This window comes from Camelina sativa, chromosome 18, assembly GCF_030686135.1.
Source record: "Camelina sativa cultivar CO46 ecotype springtype chromosome 18, ASM3068613v1".
Classification (NCBI taxonomy): domain Eukaryota; kingdom Viridiplantae; phylum Streptophyta; class Magnoliopsida; order Brassicales; family Brassicaceae; genus Camelina; species Camelina sativa.
Window position 1 is genome coordinate 1,177,987 of NC_141897.1, and position 20,203 is coordinate 1,198,189.

A 20,203-nucleotide genomic window follows, 5' to 3' on the forward strand; every position below is an offset into this window, starting at 1 on the left:
AACTGGGTACACATGTTTAATGGTACTCACCAAAGAGACAGCCTCTTTTAGATCACAACATTGGAAAGCTAAGAATAAACTTTTCACATACAAAGCGTAAGGATTTTTAGCGTATAAACACCACCCAAAAAAATCATAGTACACAGAATCCGGTCTTGACCACTTAACGAATTTGGAATGGCGATCCAACCTAACCGATGAAAGTGTGTCCAACGAGTGAACTGCTACTCTACCTGCACGCCCTGCGACAAGCCAGTTCCTCAAATGTTTGATGCCATCCTGAGCTACGCAGCTGACAATTTTCGCCAGAATTGGTGCTGGGAAGTGTAGATCTTTACGTGTTGGAATCTTTAATAGCGACAAGTAAAAATATTAAATTTACCAGTGCTTAAAAATCTATCTGGATTCGTACTGTAAAAAGAATGAAACAAACCTCAGGATTCAGGCGAACAAGAGGTTGGGTGGTTGGTTCTTCCGCTGGTTGCGTTCAGTCACCGGTGTCAGTGCACTGTGCGGGCGAGGGAAATGTCTTTTAGGTAAAATTCGGCCATGTCCGCAATTTCCCTGAGAGCAGTTTTCACAGACGATTTTGTACGTCGGAATCATTTTCAGCTATCTCATAACAGATAGATACTCTGGTTATGTAGAATCAGAAAACGAAGACACTAACACGTAGCCCTAAATAGTAACTGCAAAAACCTAACCACGCGGACGTATCCAGGGGAAACTTTATTCGTAAGCATCTTAGTGGATAGTAGATAATGTTCAATTCTGCATGATTAGGAAGAAACAACTTTAATATCAAAACAATGGGCTAAGTACAGACATCCACGTGGACAGTATATTTTGGTCATAAAAGTTCTTATCGATTATTTGTTACAAGAGTAATGGTTGTGAGGTAATTATTGCAGTTGGTGTAGACATCTTTAAAAGCTGAGCCAACAGACGGAGTAGTCTACGGAAGAGCACAGTGAGCCTACGGTTGTAGGCGCAAAAATGTTACATCACAACAATGCTTTTGAAGGAGCATTTAATGTGTAACAGAGCAGACAGTTAGGAGAGAGAGGGAATACTGAAAACACGTTTAAAGTTCTGACAAATCTTTGAAAAATGGAGTAGATGGATTTATCCAGCGGAATACGCCACTACTCGGAACACTTTATCCACATGGTTGTAACCACATAGAGGTTGGAAAGTTACAAGAACAAAGTTCGTATCCATGTGGACGATGTAGTGTGTGCCAAACAGATTCTTATGTTTTACGTTAAGGTTGTAATATGGTTGGTGGCTGTGGACTGTTATGAGATGTTGTTGTGGTCTGGAAATGTAATCAATCCCTTATTTTTTCTCTATTTTTTTTAGTGGATTGTGTGTTTATTTGTTTTATGATCTTCTCGACAAGTTATTTCTAAAATGTTGGCCATCTGATGAGTGTAGAATAGGGTAACGGGGGCCAATTGTACGAGTCCACATGGATATGTATGTAACTGTATCCAAATATATATGTCCACATGGACGGTTGACATGTACGTGTATCCATTTGGTGCTTGCTTAATAGGGACGGAAAACAATGTTATAAATTGTTTGGATGTGGTGAGAAAGAAAGTGGATTAGAGAGTTCGAAATTTAAAACGAGTACATAAAGACATGACATAACACTACTCATCGTTGAATTTCACTTTCATCTTCAACCAATCAATTGGAGGAGGAACCAATTCTCGCATCTCCTCTAGTCTCTAGAGTTCACCAACCAAATCTTCAAATTCCTGACACAAAATTTCATTGAGTTGGGAGTTTTTTAGGGTTTTAGGGTTATTTCCAGACGATGTTTTAGGGTTTACTGTTAAGGGTTCATGGGGTAGGGTTAAGGTTTAGGGGTTAGGGTTTAGTGTTTAGAGTTTAGGGTTTAGGGTTTAGGGTTTAGGGTTTAGAGGGTGTTGGGTAAAGGGTGTTGGTTTGAGGGTTTAGGGTTTAGAGGGTGTTGGTTTAGGGTTTAGGGTTTAGGGTTTAAAGGGTGTTGGGTCTAGGGTGTTGGTTTGAGGGTGTAGAGTTTAGGGTTTAGGGTTTAGGCTGATTCCTTCCATTTTGTTAAATCTACACTCTGGAATCAACACAGTGGGGGAGCTGATCGTAGTGGTTTATGTAAGAAATGTATTATCAGGTTTACCATAGCAACATGTATTTTTCGGTGTAAATTAAGTTTGAGTGAAAACTGCTAACTAGTTAAGTAGTGAGAGATATCCACCGATGTCTGACCACGTGGATATACGTGGCTATATGATATGGTTATGGGTGTATGTTATGGATTAATACTAAGCCGCAAATAGATAGTGTACATGAGCTGAGAAATCGTACTTGTCATGTGGTCAGACATCGGTGGATACCGGGGATAACTGTGAGGGGTTATTGTAGGTAACATGTCCATTTGGATACAGGGGATAACTGTGAGGGGTTATTGAAGGTAACGATATCCTAACGTAGATAGGCATACGGACAGAGAAGTTCAAGGATACAGGTAGCTAAAAGTACGGCATGATACAAACATACAGAGAGAAACCTAACAGAGGGTGCGAATAAAAGTTTTTAAACTAGTTGGAGTAGATGGGTGCGACATATTCCTTATAGATGTCCAACACGTATTGTGACCTGATATCATTGACGATTTGGTCGGTGATCTGAGACATGAGTTCTGGACCAAACCCAGTTGCGACGATCTCTAGCAACTTCATGGCAAGGGGACCACAATCACCACATCTCTCATTGACGTAAATTTCCTGTACCCTCGACCAAGTGAATGGAGTGCAGCCATGATCTTGAGTTGGAGGCGGTGTGCAAAGTTTTGAAATAAGGTATGGCAGCTGCTCTGTGAACGGGGCTATGTAGGTGGCAACCTTAGCGTCGTCGTATAGACTGACATTAGGATCGAGGATTTCTATGCTCCAATTGGAGAGGTTAATGACTAAGCCAACCCAGTGAGAATTGTCCCAAGTCATCGGAATATATATTGTGTTCCAATCCACAAACCACTCTGAAGGAGAACCATAGGTTTTACGTTTTAGCTTATTGTCCCACTTGACTCTGGCCTTCACTTTTGCTTGACAGAAGGAAGGATACTTCCCTTGTAAGTAGTTCCCAAGGCAGGGTGAGAGGAAGAGAGAGCGTTCAATGAGTAGGAACGTTTGCAGCTTTTTTTGTAGAAAATCCACTAAAACCTCCATATGCTGTGAGAAGAGGGTGAAAATAATGTGTAAGTATAGATTAACTAAAAACGATTTCAGATTTTGGTAGATAGGAAATACTTACCAATGTACTAACCCAATTCTGAGGCTTCGCTAACTGTTTGAAAAACAAGTTGTCAACTGGGTATCCACATTTTGTTATGTGTACCCTGGAGGTTTTGAAAATGGTATCCACGGTTAGCTCAGTGGTCCGATATTGTTAGAATAAAAAATGGCATAGGGTGTGTAGAAAGTTACGTGTTTGGACATGATTTCAGAGATTTTTTCATGAGGGATGCTAAATCTTTGTCGACAATGGGTAGTAGGTCAGGCAGTTGGGACGGTGAAAGTGTAGGAATCCGCAAAACAGCCGAGATAAGGGTCTCTTCTGGTCCCGAGAGAACACCCTTTTGTGTAGGTTTGCCTGGCGAAGAATCACTGACATCAACAAGGTCTGTGGGCGTAGCATTGCTCTGTGAGGTGATGAAGATTTCATTTTCAGCAAACTATTAGGCAGCAAAAAACTAGGCAGGGATTCGATGAAAAGTAGAGAAGGATGGAATACCTCGGTGGCTTCGCTGTCGGATTCGTTAGGTTGTATGGGGGACTCACAGCCATCATCCTAGTAAAGCAAGTTGGGGTCCCAATTAAATAACTATGAGGTAAAAGTTAACAAAATGATTTTGAAGTAGTATTTGTCTGCCGTACCTCATCGGCACAAGCTCTGTCAATGTCAACATTGGTGTCCTGCAAGAAAAAGGCAACGAATTGATGATGCATATCCATGTGGATACATTAAAGTTGTGATTAAACAACTAGCCTAAGTGAGGTGTCCATGTGGATAGGATATTCATGATAGGAAATATTAATAAACGGAATTGCTTACCTCAATTAACGTTAGGGGAGTGGCTTCCAACACATTATCAGCGTCAATTTTCTGCGTGAAGGTTAGCAAGTGTTTGAGTAGTGAGATATAGTTGAGGATAGAGACTTACTCGGAAAGTATATTAATTTGGTAAAAAGATACCTCAATATTGTCAGAAGGTGTACCGTCAAGGACAGGACTAGGAGCAGGCAATTGAGGATTGACATTAGAGTTCCCAATAAATCCCTGTAACAAGCTGGTGTAAGGTTGTAGGGGTTGTGGAGATGCATTAGCAGCGGAGTTAACTCCGTTTTGATCAATATCTGTCGCAGCCTGTATATTGAAAATGTATCCACATGGACAATGTAAGTTTTGGAAATTGGGGTGAATGTTGATATTGTAAATGTATCCACATGGACAGTGTAAGTTTGTAAACTGGGGTAAATGTTGAAAAAGAAAAAATATGGGATATGTACCGATTGGTCATCCAAGGGAACATGTTTGGTGACGGTGTCATATACCGGGGATTGCTGTTTTCCAAAAAGTAGTTTAATTAACAAAAAGGAAGCTACTCGAAGTTTGATATAAAAGGTACAAGTGTGTCTAACCTTAGTCTCGGTGTCATAAATGGGATTGAGGCAAGAGTTCGGACATCCTGAATCATCCTGAATCACATCTTTCATAGGGGACGAGCAGTTTCCAACGGAACGTTCCTGTATAATTTGACTAAGATGAATACCAATGCATTCAGACTAGCTCCAAGATGATGGAAAACAACAACATACCGTTGTCCCAAACGGGTGGACATATTGTTCCCAGTCGTGTTGGTTAAGAAGGATATCGTCAGGAGACGTTACTGCTTTGGTCGGAGATTGTTGAGGAGTTGGGGGTGACGTCCCGACCGTAACATTCTCTGCTGCGTTCTCCGGACAGGTAAACTCATCGACTGCGATAGGGGCCGGTGGTGATTCCTTGACAGTAGAGGGAGAGACGGATGCTGGCCTCCTAATGGTGCGCCTTAGCGGTAGTCTTAACCGCCTACAGAACCGAAGGGAGTTAATCTGCTGCTGTAGTTTCCTGTTCTCAGATTGCAGCTTTTTAAACTTACTATCTGCCGCATCCCTAATAGAATTAAGTTCTTTCTCTACAGCAGCTTTGAAATCAGCGAAACCATTATCCTCAGTATTGGAGAAGATAACACGGGGCCTCTTAGAACTCGAGCATTGGGACTTGGGAGAAGGTTGATTGACACAAAGTTTGGCAGAAATCTCTTTCCGCCTAGGAATAATGTGCTTCCTGTGAAGCCCTTTGCCCTTCTTATCAGGTAAAGTTATTAAAGGCAAAGAACAATCACCCCCTGGCCGTTCCTTTTTGGTGAAGATATGTCCTGCCTGAATGAGACTTTCCATATAAGCAATCCTTTTGTGTTTAATCTCATCGTCCCACTCTCCCCAACCAGATTCAACAATCCCTTCGTGTTGGACAGCTTCCAAAAACGGAGAAACTAATAGCTGCGGTTGGGATAGACAAAATGTCATAATGTGTGTATCCACGTGGATAATGTAATCCAAGTTAATAATGTGTATATAAGACAACTTACATCTGGATAATGCTCAACACTTATGACGTCTGTCAAAGGTAAATTATTCTTTGGTAGGCCAACTGAACACCATTCCAAGAAAGTGCGGCTGTCACCAGCACCTGGTACCTTGTCTCGTAATCCAGAAATGTTACGATATGCGAGCAGTTGAAGCGCAAGAGGGAAGCCATGCAAACGGAAGGACTTCTGTTGTAACTTCTCCGTGAAACTCTTCACGGAGTCCGTTGGTTGAACCTTGCCCTGCCGTTTAAGTCTTTTAGCCACTGGTATGGATTGCGGTTTGAGATCAGGTCTCATAGTGGAAATAGTCTTCAAGAAGGATTCTCTGCCCCAAGGAAATGCTAGGAACGAGTCGATGTCTTCAAGCATCTCAACATACTTCAAAGTTGGTCGGCTCGTTTGGCTGGAGGCAATGAGTACACCATCGACTATGAGTAGCAACGCTAGACGAAGCTTCCGATCCAAATCCTTGATAGTAGGGTCTTCAAAAATAGTGGACACATCACCCAGGGTCGCCTTGCGATCTCTCCCAATCAACGTGTCCCAGTAACATTCATCATGAGGTTCGGGAGCAGGGTAGTCTTCGGGGTCGTAATCTTCCGGAAATTCGTCACATTGAAGGCCAGTCACAACACCAAATTCAACTAAAGAAAACCTCAAAGGGTATCCACCGAATACAGTCCACAACTCGTATTTTTTTTTGGACAGAACCTGCCTACATAGCAAAGCGTGGAGTAATTTGCAGGAGATAGGAGACTCACCAATACGAAGCCGGAATAGAGAACCCAGACTTGAGCTAAGAATCATATCGAATTGGGGAGTGCCTTTGAGAACATTGTGGACTGTCGTCAGGATATCAGGTCGTGAGTAAACATTCAACCTAGCGTCGGGGAAACGGTCAGTTGCAAACAGACGGAGAGGGAGCCGATCATCCCAATATGCAGATTTTTCTCCAGAAGTATCACCAACAGTTGTAGATGACGGTTCATCGGTCGAATATTTGGAGATGCGACGACGGGGCTCTGCCATGTCCGAAGGCGGTTACCGGCGGCAAGTTAATCGGAAAACGGAACAAATGGAGCTAATGGAACAAACGGAACAAATTAAGGAGCGGTAGGAAACAAGGGATTCGAAATTCGTGAAATGCAAAATTAGGGTTGAAGAGAATTGGGGATGTCGGGTTTGGGGGGGAATTGGGGTTTTGTGTTTTTTACGGTTGTAAAAAATAAATGTACTGATTGGAAAAAAAATTGAGATCGGTAAGAAAGTGAGATCGATAAGTAAAAATAAATTGACTGAAGAGAGTTTTGAGGGGTAAGATATAATTTTACAGGTAGAAAGTATAGGAAGAGTGGAAAATGGGTGTGGGTGGTATTTGTTTGTGAGAAAGTGGGTGTGGGTATCATTTGCCTATAATATTAATGATCTATTTTATTTTCTTTCAAATTTCTACAAGAATTTGGTTTAATATAAATTCAGTTTACGCTACTTTCGCTTTTTAAATTTCTTTATATTTCAAATATTAAAGAAGACTGTTTGGTTAGTTCCACTAAAATTTTATTTATTGATATTTTTCCAAGCGTTTTAATAGTAAAAAATTTTAATTTAGTTTGCAAAAAAAAAAAATAGAAAATACACCAAATGGTCACCACCAAATACCTTTCCTTTTTTAAAATGATGGGATTTAAACACCACCAAATAGAGAAAACACACCCCAAAAAAAGAAAAAGAAAAACTATTTAAGCAAATGTGTGTAATCGTTTCTTGGAAATGAAAAGTTGATGCTCAGCCAAAAAAAGAATAAAAAAACTAATCAATCAACTCAAAGTCTCAAACCCAATAAAAAATAACCCATGGCAAAAAAATACTTCCCATCATAGAAATTGAAACAAAAAAAGATATGAACGTAGCTAAGAAATGAGACAAAAGACATGTCATGTCGACATTTTACTTTAAAATAATACTGGCTGCAAAGTGGTTGCAGTCGTTACATTCGGCTCGTTGGTCTAAAACATGTTGTGAATCAACACCAGACCAGAGTTCGAACGACTGCATTTCATGAAGTGATGATGATGATGATGACGACGATGATCAAGTTTGTGTGAGTATGGTTTCAACATCAGAGGTACTATAAAGTACCTTTTTTTTTTAATCGCATGGTTTATTAATAATTTTTATAACTTTTCATCATCACATCCAACGGCTCAGCTCTGTCTGACGCACTTCGAAACTTACTACGAAGTACTAAATTGAATTATAAATATTAACAAAAAGGATGTAAAAACTAAAAACAAATAATATTCACTGTGGGTGATAAATGAATTTTAAATAGAAGGTCAAGTTAATAATATGTATAATTCAGTTCAAAAATAGAAAATGAAGGTTTTTATTTCTTTTTTCTAATCACTAGTTCAATATCATAGCAAAAAGACAATTATAATGACTGAGAAACTAAAGTCGCAATAAACAAAAAAAAAAAAAAAAAAAACCCTGAAAGAAGACTAATTCAAGATCTCTCTATATTTTTTATCTAATAACCCCTAAAAAGAAAAAGCTAGAAAGAACGAGATGAAGCTAGTCTCTTAAGATTGTGTAAGCAACGAAGAAGCGATCAGACTATCTCAAAGGAAAGAAAGATCAGTTCCCCCCCTAACCATAACCAAAACCAAAACCGAGATAGGTTTCCGCAGCAAATTCATATCATTGACCATGATGATTAGGCCAAAGATGTTGGTACATTTGCATCTGATGAGGATGAAGAGGTTGTTGCTGTTGTTGAGCTCCATAAATCCCATTATTACTGTCACGGTGCATTGCTGGATAACCGCTCTCATTCTCTTCTGATGACTCGCTAGATGGCCCTTGAGAGACTGATCCAAAGTTCAACATGTTAGCAGGCGCAGAAGCCGGTTCAGGATTCTGTCCCCTAGCATTGTTAACGCTACTTTGTTTAGGTTTCTTTGCTTCCGCAACAAAGCTTCCCACTACGACCTATATATCAACATCACGACACAATGTTGGAACATCAAATTATTAAACAGATTGTGATTATATTTGCGCTTAGCCTATTAAACCATCTTCTTCCTAACTCGAATACAATGAAAAAGGCTAGGCTTCCGCAACAAGAGTTCACGTTCTGTACCTGGACTTGTGTTGCAGCTACCAGTGAACCAACAACACTGCCACCTACAATCCGGCCATCAGGTCCAGCCAAAGAGACACTCAAGCTACCACTTCTGTTCATGGAACCATTTACCTCATAATTCAAGAACGAGCCTGAGAGAGTAACGATCTCAAATCGTCCCTGCAAAAGAACATAATATACAAATCTCAACACCAAAGACACACAAAGACTAAAGCTAAACACTAAAGACAGCAAACAAAAAAAAAACCTCATAAGAAATGGTTCCACCAGAATGAGAAGCTTGACGAAGCGTCACTCTACAAACTGCACCACTTGCAGAGAGAATACATATTGTTCTTGGCCCTTGATCCGAAAAAGCCATCACCTTTGCCGCTATGTCCTGGAAAAAAAAAAATACTAAGTAAATTTCATACCAATTTAACAAAAGAAGAACATCCAAAACTCATTCTTCCATCTAAATTCACTGAAACAAGAACATTTTACTTCCACCAATCTTTTCTAATTACCAATCTTGAAGCATGAGACAAAACTCATTTTGAGAATACTAAAACAGAACAACAACACTTTACCTCTCCTGTCTTAACTTCAATGACATGAGGTGTAAACCCAACTCCAGCAGTTCCTCCTACAAAAACAAACCCATCAAATCAAATTGCATGTAATCCAAAACAAAAATGTGTTAAAAAGATTCAAACTTTTAGAGTTCTTGTTATATACCTAAAGCATCAAGCTGTTTCTTGCTAGAACCAGGAGGTCTTCCTCTGTTTCGTTTAGCAGGTGGATCAACAGAGTTAGTACCATTTCCTCCACTATCTCCAACACCACCTTCACCACCGTAAGAGTTAGAAGCGGCGGAGAGAAGAGGAGACGTGGGAGCTAAACCCAACGCAATGCTACCATCAGGAGTGTACTTCCTAGGCCTACCTCGCTTCTTCTTGGCTTGTGGTTGATGATTCTGATTCTGATCCTCGATCCCAAATCTCATCGGTTGAGAAGAAGGGGACGATCCATCACCAAATCCAAGAGATTCAAGCGTCTTCTGATCCATTTGTTGTTGTTGTTGAAACGTTTGAGATTGTTGTTGTTGTTGAGGATGACCAAAAGGTAGACGATGATGATGTTGGATCGATTGAGATGTGGAAGTGGGAACCATCAATGCAGAAGAAGCAGCGGCGGCGTTAGGGTTACGGTAATGATGAGACATTAACATACCAGGTTGAAGGTGTGACGGTGGTTGTGGTGGGTTATCTCTGGAATCCATTAGAGAAGGGAAGAGAGAAGAAGAAGGAATCAACAAACAAACAAAAAAACTCAAAGATTGTTTCTTTCGGCCTAATTTTCGTAAAGGTTGAAACTTTCTGTTTTGTGAATTCCGAGAAAATAGAAATTACAAAGCTAAAAGCGTGTGAATGAGCTAACAACTTTGAGTCTCTCTCTCTTCTCACACACACACATACAGAGAGACGGAGAGGGAGGAGATGAAGAAGTGTGGCGGACAATGTAATATTTAATAGGTAAATGAATATTATTAATATTTTTGATTAGGAATTAAAATGAAATCTGATTCTCATTTTTTGGGGTTTGTTTTGTTAAATTTCAACTGAATTGATTTGGTATTACTCTACTCTACATGAAGCATTCAAGTAAAAATTCTGGAATCCTTATTAGATCGTAGTTTGTTTGTTTGATTTGTTTTATTTATCATGATCCAAAACGTAGCAAAGAATCTTTGTGATCATCAGCTTTATTAAGAGTTTACTATTTATAAACATAAAAAAAATTCTCGAATAAAATATTGTGAGAAGCCTTGTAGACGTTACAAATATTACAATGATAGAATAACATATTCCTTTTAGTTTTGATCAGTGTGGGTGGTATCAATAACTCTCAAGAATTGATGAAAATTTTAGAAATAGAGAATTTGATTTCTCTTTCTTTTATGTGTTGATGGGAAATGATCCCAAATTTACTGACAATGTAGGAATGTTCATAACTACTTGCTTATTGCAAAGTAAATGTGCTACTTATGAGTTATGAATACTAAGAAGACAAAGAGAACTATACGTTGCGGTATCGAGAGTTAAGAGTCGGCGAGGTTTGAAGATTCTTTATCATCGATGAGGAGGCTAAACGTGGTAAGACAACTACGAATGTTGTTTATAAAGAAATATTCCAAAATCTGCTAGGTATGTCTCACAAATTGTGAATTCATCATTGTTATTCAATCGTTATCTCAAACGTCAGTTAGACTAAACCCTTTTCATTCCATCTCTAACTACAGATTATGGAAGTTAGCAGTTCCCTAACTATGACAACTAAATTATAAAGGTAAACTCATATTCAGTTATCTTAATTAGCATATAATCCGAAACCGAACAAACCGATCCAAAAATACCAATTTGAATCGGTTTCGGTTTCTCTGTTAAAACAGATCGGTTTTTATATTGAGTGTAATTCGGATTTCGGTTTTAAATCGATCCGAACTGAAATCCGATCGGTTATCCACTAAACCGAATTCGAAATTAATTTTTAGGCATTGATATTATTTGTGGGCTTGGACCGAGTTAATTTTTAGGCATTGGTATTATTTTTTGGGCTTCTAACCCAAGCCTAGGCCTGAGCATAAAAACCGTACCCTAATATCCAACCCAGAACCCGACCCGAAAAACCGGGTTCGGATTGGGTATGGGTTTGCCTATAAAACCTTATTGGATTCTATTTTCTAATACCCGTGGGTTCGGGTTAGGGTCGGATAATACCCGGTACCCGTTCGGGTACCCATTAAACCCAAACATATAAACATATTCATAATATTTATCATTAATATAATGCAATTACCCCAAAATTATGATTATAATTTTGAATATTTCATTTAGTTTTATACCTAAATATCAAAATAATCAAAATATCTAAAATATTTTGTTATGTAAGTCAAAATTTAACTAAATTTATTTAAATTTAATTATATTTTTTCGGGTACCCGGTAGTTCGGGTACTAATCGGGTTCTAAAATTTGTAACCCAAACCGACCCGATAGTACCCAAACCGAACCGAACCCATATATCTAAAAATACCCAATATGTTCTATTTTTCTAAACCCATTTACCCGAACCCGAATGGGTAATACCCGAACACGAACGGGTTACTCGAATGCCCAGCCTTACCCAAGCCCATTAGCTATAAATGGATCTCCTTTAAAAATTTAATATAGAATCGAGGGAAGCAGGATTCGAACCTCGGACCTTATAGATAAGGGATACACACGCTAACCATCTGAGCTATGCCATTTTTTTGGTTTTACTTTCCAAATGATATATAAAAAGTATTCGGTTTAAGTTCGGATTATAAAAAAAATTGAAAACCGATCCGAATCCGAACCGATCCGATCCGAACCGAAAATCCGAATGCCTAGGGCTAATCTTAATAGAAAAATGTATTTTAATAGTAAGGTCAATTTATACTTTGCATTTAAAAACCGGTTAATCCACCTCCAAAAATAATTCACACTTACAATTACTGTCCACTTTTTTTTTTCTACAAAAAATAAAAATTACTGTCCAGTTTTTCTCTTTTTAAAGATATTTATTTTTATTAGCTTTTGCAGTGGCTGCAACGCATGATACCAAAGAACATAAAGAACCGCTGTTTTTTTCTCTATTCACCAGTCACCAGCATCATTATTATATTGATGTTGTGATTGCTTATGTGATACGTTTTAAGTTCATTCGTGTAATTTGGGATAATAGAATTTCTCTATAACATAATTTGATGTTGTGATGTAACTGCTTGTTTATAATTGATGTTTCAGTTGATGATCATATTATGCTGGTAGTCTGGTACCTTCTTTTATTTGTTTCTAATGACTTTTTATGTACTTGTCACTATGCTGCAAATCTGTTAATTTAGTGACCGAGAGTAAACAACCACATAAAGAATCATGTCACCTAGGTAGGAACAGATTAGAAGGGAGAGGTCGATACTATTATCAAGCTTAACACTTATTTAGACATACACATCAGGGAAGCAAATGCTAAGACCCATCACACATACGATTGATTACAAGTGATAAAGGCGGGAAAGACGAGAGCAAATCTAGGGAGGGTTCACGCTCTGGAAGAACGAAGACACTAAAAGAGTCCATTGGTTAAATTACTCATGGGGATATTTTTAAAATTATACAATAACAGTTTTAATAAATTTATTATGATGATAAATTCTTTTTTTTTTCTTTTTAAGATAATGATAGTTTATTAAAAATTATATTAGATTTTACAATTAATATTTATTAAGCTTATATAAAGCCACATAATTTCCAAAATTTCAAACGTATTCAAGTATATTTTTTATAGATCTGAGAGTATTATTTACGGATCTAGATTGCTTTTAACAAATTAATCAAAGATTATAATTATATTCGTTCAATTGTGTAATTTTTTTTAAAAAATTCTTAAATTTCAACAAACTATTTTCAAAAGTAAACTAAAAAACAATGCATTTTTTTCCAAATTTTGCTCTTTTTTATTAGAAGAATACAAAAAAAACATTTGTCTCCTAGAATTTTATTTTCAGCTTGATTTCAATGACATTGTACAATATTTAAAAGAGTAAAGCAAACTAAATAATTAAGGTATTGGTTTTTGTGTTAAAAATTAAAAATAAATAATTACGTCTAATCTAGTTTAATAAACTATTACATATATATTTTTTGGATATAACTCATTGTTAATATGATATATTTTTTTATATATTGGACTAAATTTGAATATAAATTTGATGGATTCAATTATGTTTTGGGAAAGACGTCGATTTTTTTTTTAAAAAGGAAAACCTAAACTTATAGGTGTCAATTGATTCGATGGTTTCATATATCTGCTTTGTGGTTGAAAAGTGTCGTAGCACCTCCAATGGTGTATCTTAAGATTAAAACATTTAAAATTATATAAAAAGTAGAGGTGTCAATTGGGCTAGTCCAATCCGGTCCAATCTGAAATCCACAAAGTTTGAATACGATTGAATCCAGTCTAGCCTAGTTTGGTCTAAAATATTTTTAAACCTATATTTTAAAGCTTGGTTCAGTTCTTACAGAATTATAGAGTTTTTCAGGATTTTACGGACTTATCTTAGAAATAAAAAATCAAACTTATAAGTTTATAATAAGTCTTAAAAAGCAGTGTTTAAAAAATACATTATAAAACAAATCAATCATAATTTAAATATTTCATCAATATTCACTAAAACTAACTTAATTTAAAAGTAAAAGTTTAAAACCAAATAATTTTCAATACTTTAACCAAACAAAGCAATATATAAATTATATAAAATATGATAGATAAAAATTTTAAAAGTAATAAATAAGGTTATTATATAAATATAAAAACTAGAGTTAGAATTTTAAACTATATTTACAATAAATCATTAATCAACTATTACAAATCAAACAAAACAAATAAAAATACATTTGTTTAGGAGTCTTCAAGTCGGCCCGAACCCAATCGTACTAAACCCTAAAAATCCTAGAGCCAAAACGAACTGCATTTTTATGGATATATATATATATATATATATATATTTAAGCTTGAACATGATATTTTTCAGAGCGGATCGGATTAGTATGCGAGATTTGGCCTAATTCACCTATCTAATCAAAAGTAACAAGTAATTAACTAAGAACCGGTTCTAGTGTAAGACGTGTAGGTGTCTGATTGGTTCAGGCATAATTAAAAATAAAAATAAAATCAGCGCGTGTGTTTTTGTCTCCGCCTCTCTCTGTTTTATCTCTGACTCTTTGCCCCAACGCAGCCATCTCCGTCGCAAAAAACAGCGGCAAACCTCCGATCCGGATTCGGCTCAAGTTTACATCGAGAAACAAATTTGTGAAAGTGAGAGAGGCAGTCGTGAGAATCGCGGATCCAACACGAAAGCTCGGAGGATTCGTGGTGGCAATTTCTGTTTAGTAAGTTTACATCTGGTTCTGGGCATTACTGATTTGAGTTGATCGTATCTAGTGATTTCAAATTGCGTCAAGTTTCCCAGACTAAGCTTTGATCCTGAATCTGTTGGCTCAATGGTTAATTTGAGGAATTTTTGAAATTGAATTGGCTTGTCCTGAGATTTTTTTATGTATTGTCAATGATCAAAAACCATCTTTTGGTGTCTGTTTCAGGGATTGATTGAAATTAAACGTTAGCAACATTTTACTCTAGGTTTGAATCTTGGTAATCTCGCCCACGGATTTATGGCTTAGAGTATGATACGTGACGTTGGTCCGTAACAGAGTACCATCTTGGAGTTTCTATATCTCTTATTGCTGCTACTTGTTTTTGGCTGAGAAAATGAAGAGATTTTATTGGAGGGATTCTTGTTGTATCAATGTGTATGTTCTTGACGGTGTATATAGATATGTCGACTTGAAAAATCCTGTTGAGAAGCCTTACAATTGCTGCTGCTGCTGCTTCTGTTACTGTTACTGCAGGTTAATAATTTGCTTCTTTAACTGATGTTTGTTTTGTTTTTGTTTTGTTTTACACAGCAGGTTAATAATTCAGTGACTATGGAATTTAGGTACACGATTATTGTCACTTTTAGGCTTTGATACTCTTTCTTGTCACTAGAATGCTGCATATGCTTCTTGTTCGTGAAGATCATGATGATATATGTGATATAATGCACATATAGCTTAACTCTTTAAGTTTTTGGATTAGTTGATTGATCTGCTTCTCAGTTTCAGTTGGTTCCAAATTCTTAGATTGGTTATTGGTGTTGCTTTATATTAGTGATTGCTTCTCATCAGTTTCACTTTGCTTTGTTCTTGTTATTGGAGATCTATATGTTTGTTCTCTTTTGATTTTCAATGATCAGTTGCTTAACATGAATTTGTTATTGCAGCGACCAATCTCTTCAAGATTCTTCTCAAGTACAGGCCAGAGGACAAAGCTGCAAAAAAGGATCGCATTTCGAAGAAGGCTCCAGCTGAGACCGAAGGAAAGCCTTCTGGATCCAAGAAGCCCGTTGTTGTCAAGTATGGACTCAACCACGTAACTTACCTCATCGAGCAGAACAAAGCACAGCTTGTGTGATATTTCTGATATAAATATGTTTTTTTTTTTTTTCTGATATAAATATGGTTAAGAGAGATGGTCTTAGGCAGGACAAAAAACCATGGTTATCTAAAGCCATGGGATATATTTTAAGTAACTTCAGTCTTCGTCAGGACTTTTGTAGTTTCGGTTAACTAAATCACTGTGTGTTTGCTTTATCTCTAAACCAAGATTTTATATTGCTCAGACAGTAGAAGCAGAGATTAGGTTAAACTACTCTGGTCTCAGACAGTAGAAGCAGAGATTAGGTTAAACTACTCTGGTTTTTAAACTTACAGTAAAGATCTAGTGAAACAAAAAAAAACCCCAAAATAAAGATGCATTTCAACAAGTCTGATCGTAGTTTTTTTTGTTTGTTTTGGTTGTATTAAGGCAAAACAATGGCCGACTCTAGACATTGCACAAAGATTAAAGAAAGGCTAGAGAGTGAGTTACTCTCTGATGTGTCAAATAACAGCTTCTGTAACACTTGCTTCACATTTGCTCTCATCACCTGCAGGTTTATGAAAGACTAATTAAGACTTGAGGGTCAAGAAATTGCCTGAAACATCATGATCAGTAGTCACAGAAACATACCTGCTGGTACTGCAAGAGACCGTCCACCACGATTCGCATAATCAAACCGTAACAGTTTGACAAAGCTTAACGATAGGAAACATCGTTTCCTTGTGATCGTCAGTATACACAGCCGTGGTTGATTCCACATTCCCCCAAAGATGACCTTCTTCACGAGTTTCAAACGTAATTTCTACACACACAATATCCGTACTGTCCCGACAAAAATCGCCCAAAACCTCCAACTTGCCACCCAAATTCGCCATGCTCCACACAGGAGAACCTCCAAACCAAGTAAAGCTGGACATGTATACAGTCAGCAGAGGTTTCCAATACATCTCATTTGGATTGTATACCGCTATTGGCAAACCAAGAGGACACGTAAGATCAAGGGTAAACAGTAAATCTCCAACCACACAAGACGACAGGGACGAGCTCCAGAGTCTGTGCAACTCACTTTCATATCCCCATGACTGCCATAAACCTTCTCTTGGTTCGTAAGCCAAACAACAAAAATCATCCAAAATGAAGATTTTCCCCTGCATCACCACATCGTTACTACCATCTTCAGGGCACTGACTAGGCACAGTTTGCCAAACCTCAAGGTCTACATCGAACACTTCGACCCAATCATCATCTTGTTTCCGGCGACCACCGATAACATAAATCTTTCCGTTGATCACTCCAGCGGCTGCACAGTAACGAGCCCTTTTCATAGCCGGGAGATACTCCAACGTATGCAGTCTGCAATTGATTACAATAGCAGTCGTTTGGGGTTTCTCAACGGCGTCGACACCACCCATTACGTAAATCTTGTGTCCGATTGTGACGGCAGCAGTTCCTCTTAACATGCAAGGCAGGGAATTGATTCGGTTCAATCTTATAGGCTTGTCGCTACGATCGAGAACGTACCATCTTGGGTCATCAGGCTCAAATGGTGATCCGATAAGCGTATAAAGAACCGGTTCGGTGAAACCGTGGAGCAAGCGCGTTGAAGCCTCCCGTGATGACGTCTCGGGACACGTGCGAGGATGAATTCCATGACATGTTCAGGAAGTTCTAGAAGAACCGGAGAAAGATTTGCTTCTGCTACTTCTTGAAGATTCTCGTTTTGATTCTCTTCTTCATCTTGAGGATCCTCGTTCTTATTATCTTCCGTTTCTTCTGGAGGTTTCTTGTTTGGATCATCGCCGCCGCCATTAGAGCCGCCGGGAATTTCAGAGATTACAACCATCGCCGTGTGATGTTAACCGCAACGAAATAAACTGAAAGCAGAGAGTAATTCAGTTTTCTTGTTTTTTTTTTTTTTTTTTTTTTTTTTCCTTTTGTAAAATAATGTGTATATCTCTTTATTTATAAGGAAACCAAAATGTCATCACTCACTCGACGAGATTCAGAAACTTCGCGTTTCAAAAAACAGTTATTATGCAAAAAAATGAATAATGTGTATTTAAATAATCATTTCTTCTTCTTATGTCTCGTTAAATCATTATTGTAACGTGTTTCTCTTTACGTACTTTTATTTTCACATTTTTTCCGTTACATTAAAAAAAATTAATACCCGGGAAAATATTAGATATATAAACTTTCATTTAACATTACACCAAAAAGAAGATATATAAAATTTCTCCAAAGATTGTTGGTCAAAGAAATTCACTATATTGTTTTTTTTTTACTCATTTCAACTATTTATATCAAAAAGAGTTGATGAATTTATGATTCGGAGAATTAAACATTTTTCAAAATCAAAGAAACTGATCCATTCTAAAGTCAGTGGATTCCAGTAATTAAATTATCTCTCAATACATACATTTACCTCGTTAATTACTTTATTTAAATTTGATTACAGTGTCCATGGCTCTCTCCTCATTTATGTTTTTTGATTCATCATGCGCCTCTAGGATGTGAAACAATATATAAAGATGTGGAATTAATTCTTTATTTCTTGCAAAATTTTCAATCAATCAGTAGAATCCACATGTAAATATTATCTCTTATGAGTATTTATTAGTATTTATGGTTTTATTATTGTAGATTACTAGATTAAGACCCTCATGTTTTTAATTTAATATATATATATATATATATATATATATATATATATAACTATAATGGAAAAGCCCAAAACGAAAAATAGATGATATGCGAAAATAAAATCAGAAATTATTATTTTGATATTCTCAATTTTCTATTATATTATTTCTAATTCATATATTTTCAAATATTTTAGTTTTCTTATTTCTATTCCAAATGAGGTTTAATAATTTTTTAATTGGTTTTCTTTCTTAAATTTGACAATTGATTATCTTATTATTGTTCCACTTAAAGCTATTTGTTTTACCATACAAATTTTGTAAAATGTTTTCTTTTTCACTTAAAGCTTTCCTATTTTTTTTTATTTTTATTTTTTTAAAGGAGGCTTGTCTCCCTTTGTCTTACCAAAAAAAAAAAAAACCCCTAAAGCTATTTGTTTTACCATACAAATTTTGTATTTAAGTGCTCAGTGTCTTTTGAATGATAAACATTTTCTGAAAATTGTAAGAACAAACAACTAAAATTAGGAAAATTTAATAATCATAAGATACTATAATAATTTTATCTATGCATGCTTGATCAAGAATAAAATGTCTTCAATAGCTCCATTTGAAAAACATATAGTTCTGATCTTAGTTACTTGTTTATAGAAACATATGTGTGCCACATAACATGATAAACTTGGAGAACTAAATATATAAAATATAAGCAATAAAATGTTCTCTTCATAATGACAAATCTCATAAGAAAAAGCTAAAGAATTGTTGTGTAACTTTATTATATAATTTGAGACAACATAAAAAAAAATTTACCAATAGAATGAAGTTGAACCAATAGCTCTGTTTTTGAAAATTCATGTTTTGTTTGATGAGGAAACTGAATCAAACAAATAATTTTTTTTATAGAGGTAGCTTTTTCCATACCATTTTGCAAAAAGTACTCTCTTGTTGTTCATTTTCAAAAATATAATTTTCTATGTGTAAAATGATTAAATTACCCTCCTTTTAGTGAGAGACCAAGATGAGGAAGTGAATTTTCCTAAACCGGCTATGCATCGATTGCATCGGGATTTCGGTTCGCGGATGTTACATTTCTAAGCGTCTAATAGAGAAACATAAAAATAACAGTGTATGATGGTTTGTATGTGGATTAATGCTTTTCTTAACTGGTTCCAATCAAAACATTTATTGCAACCAAATTGAAACAAAAAAACTTATGTTTTATGGGACAATTGCATTTTTGTACTTTTATTTACATTTGAATGAAATCATAGACCCCATATTCGATTTTCGAGAAACATAACCACTAAGGGTGCTGAAATTATAGTTGACTCCCTTACGACCAAACAAAAAACAGAAGCCGAAATGACAGATGTAACCCCGAAGAAGTCTGGAATAGATACATTTAAGGGAGACTCCAATTGACGTCCACGAGTAGACATAAAGATATGTCTACTCGTTAATTATAGTTTAAATTTTAATTTTAAAAATTATAAAAAGTAATTTGGTAAACCTATTGACCAAATAATAACCACATAGACTTTCTGCATTGAAATAAAATAAATTTACATATAAACTAGTCAAATTAAGGGAGGAAAGGCTGATTAGGTTAAAATTATTTGATTTAGGGTTTGCTTAAGTAGACTTCTATGTAGAGTATTGGTGGTTGACTTTATAATGCCATTAACTA

At 36.4% G+C, this 20,203-nt stretch overlaps 1 protein-coding gene, 2 long non-coding RNA genes and 1 pseudogene across 4 annotated transcripts; 2 read left to right on the forward strand and 2 right to left on the reverse strand.

Annotated features, from left to right (window-relative positions):
- Positions 1 to 8,051: 8,051 nt before the first annotated feature.
- On the reverse strand, positions 8,052 to 10,494 carry LOC147921325 (AT-hook motif nuclear-localized protein 8-like). Its single transcript, XM_087497556.1, has 5 exons — positions 9,546 to 10,494; positions 9,398 to 9,453; positions 9,076 to 9,207; positions 8,826 to 8,987; positions 8,052 to 8,674 (listed from the first exon to the last, which is right to left on the reverse strand). Exons 1-5 carry the CDS (start codon positions 10,087 to 10,089, stop codon positions 8,384 to 8,386), a joined length of 1,185 nt encoding a protein of 394 aa, XP_087353682.1. The 5' UTR covers positions 10,090 to 10,494; the 3' UTR covers positions 8,052 to 8,383.
- Positions 10,235 to 12,677, forward strand: LOC147921326 (uncharacterized). Its single transcript, XR_015588158.1, has 4 exons — positions 10,235 to 10,342; positions 10,810 to 11,014; positions 11,110 to 11,156; positions 12,424 to 12,677. It is a non-coding gene; the product is annotated as an uncharacterized LOC147921326 (long non-coding RNA).
- Positions 12,678 to 14,411: 1,734 nt separating this feature from the next.
- Positions 14,412 to 16,091, forward strand: LOC147921327 (uncharacterized). 2 transcript variants are annotated; one of them, XR_015589336.1, is made up of 3 exons: positions 14,412 to 14,781; positions 14,992 to 15,300; positions 15,714 to 16,091. It is a non-coding gene; the product is annotated as an uncharacterized LOC147921327 (long non-coding RNA). The 2 variants fall into 2 exon arrangements; XR_015589337.1 differs by having other exon boundaries at positions 14,542 to 14,781; positions 14,992 to 15,389.
- Positions 16,092 to 16,705: 614 nt separating this feature from the next.
- LOC104760235 (putative F-box/kelch-repeat protein At2g29860 pseudogene) lies at positions 16,706 to 17,767 on the reverse strand (annotated as a pseudogene).
- Positions 17,768 to 20,203: the final 2,436 nt, after the last annotated feature.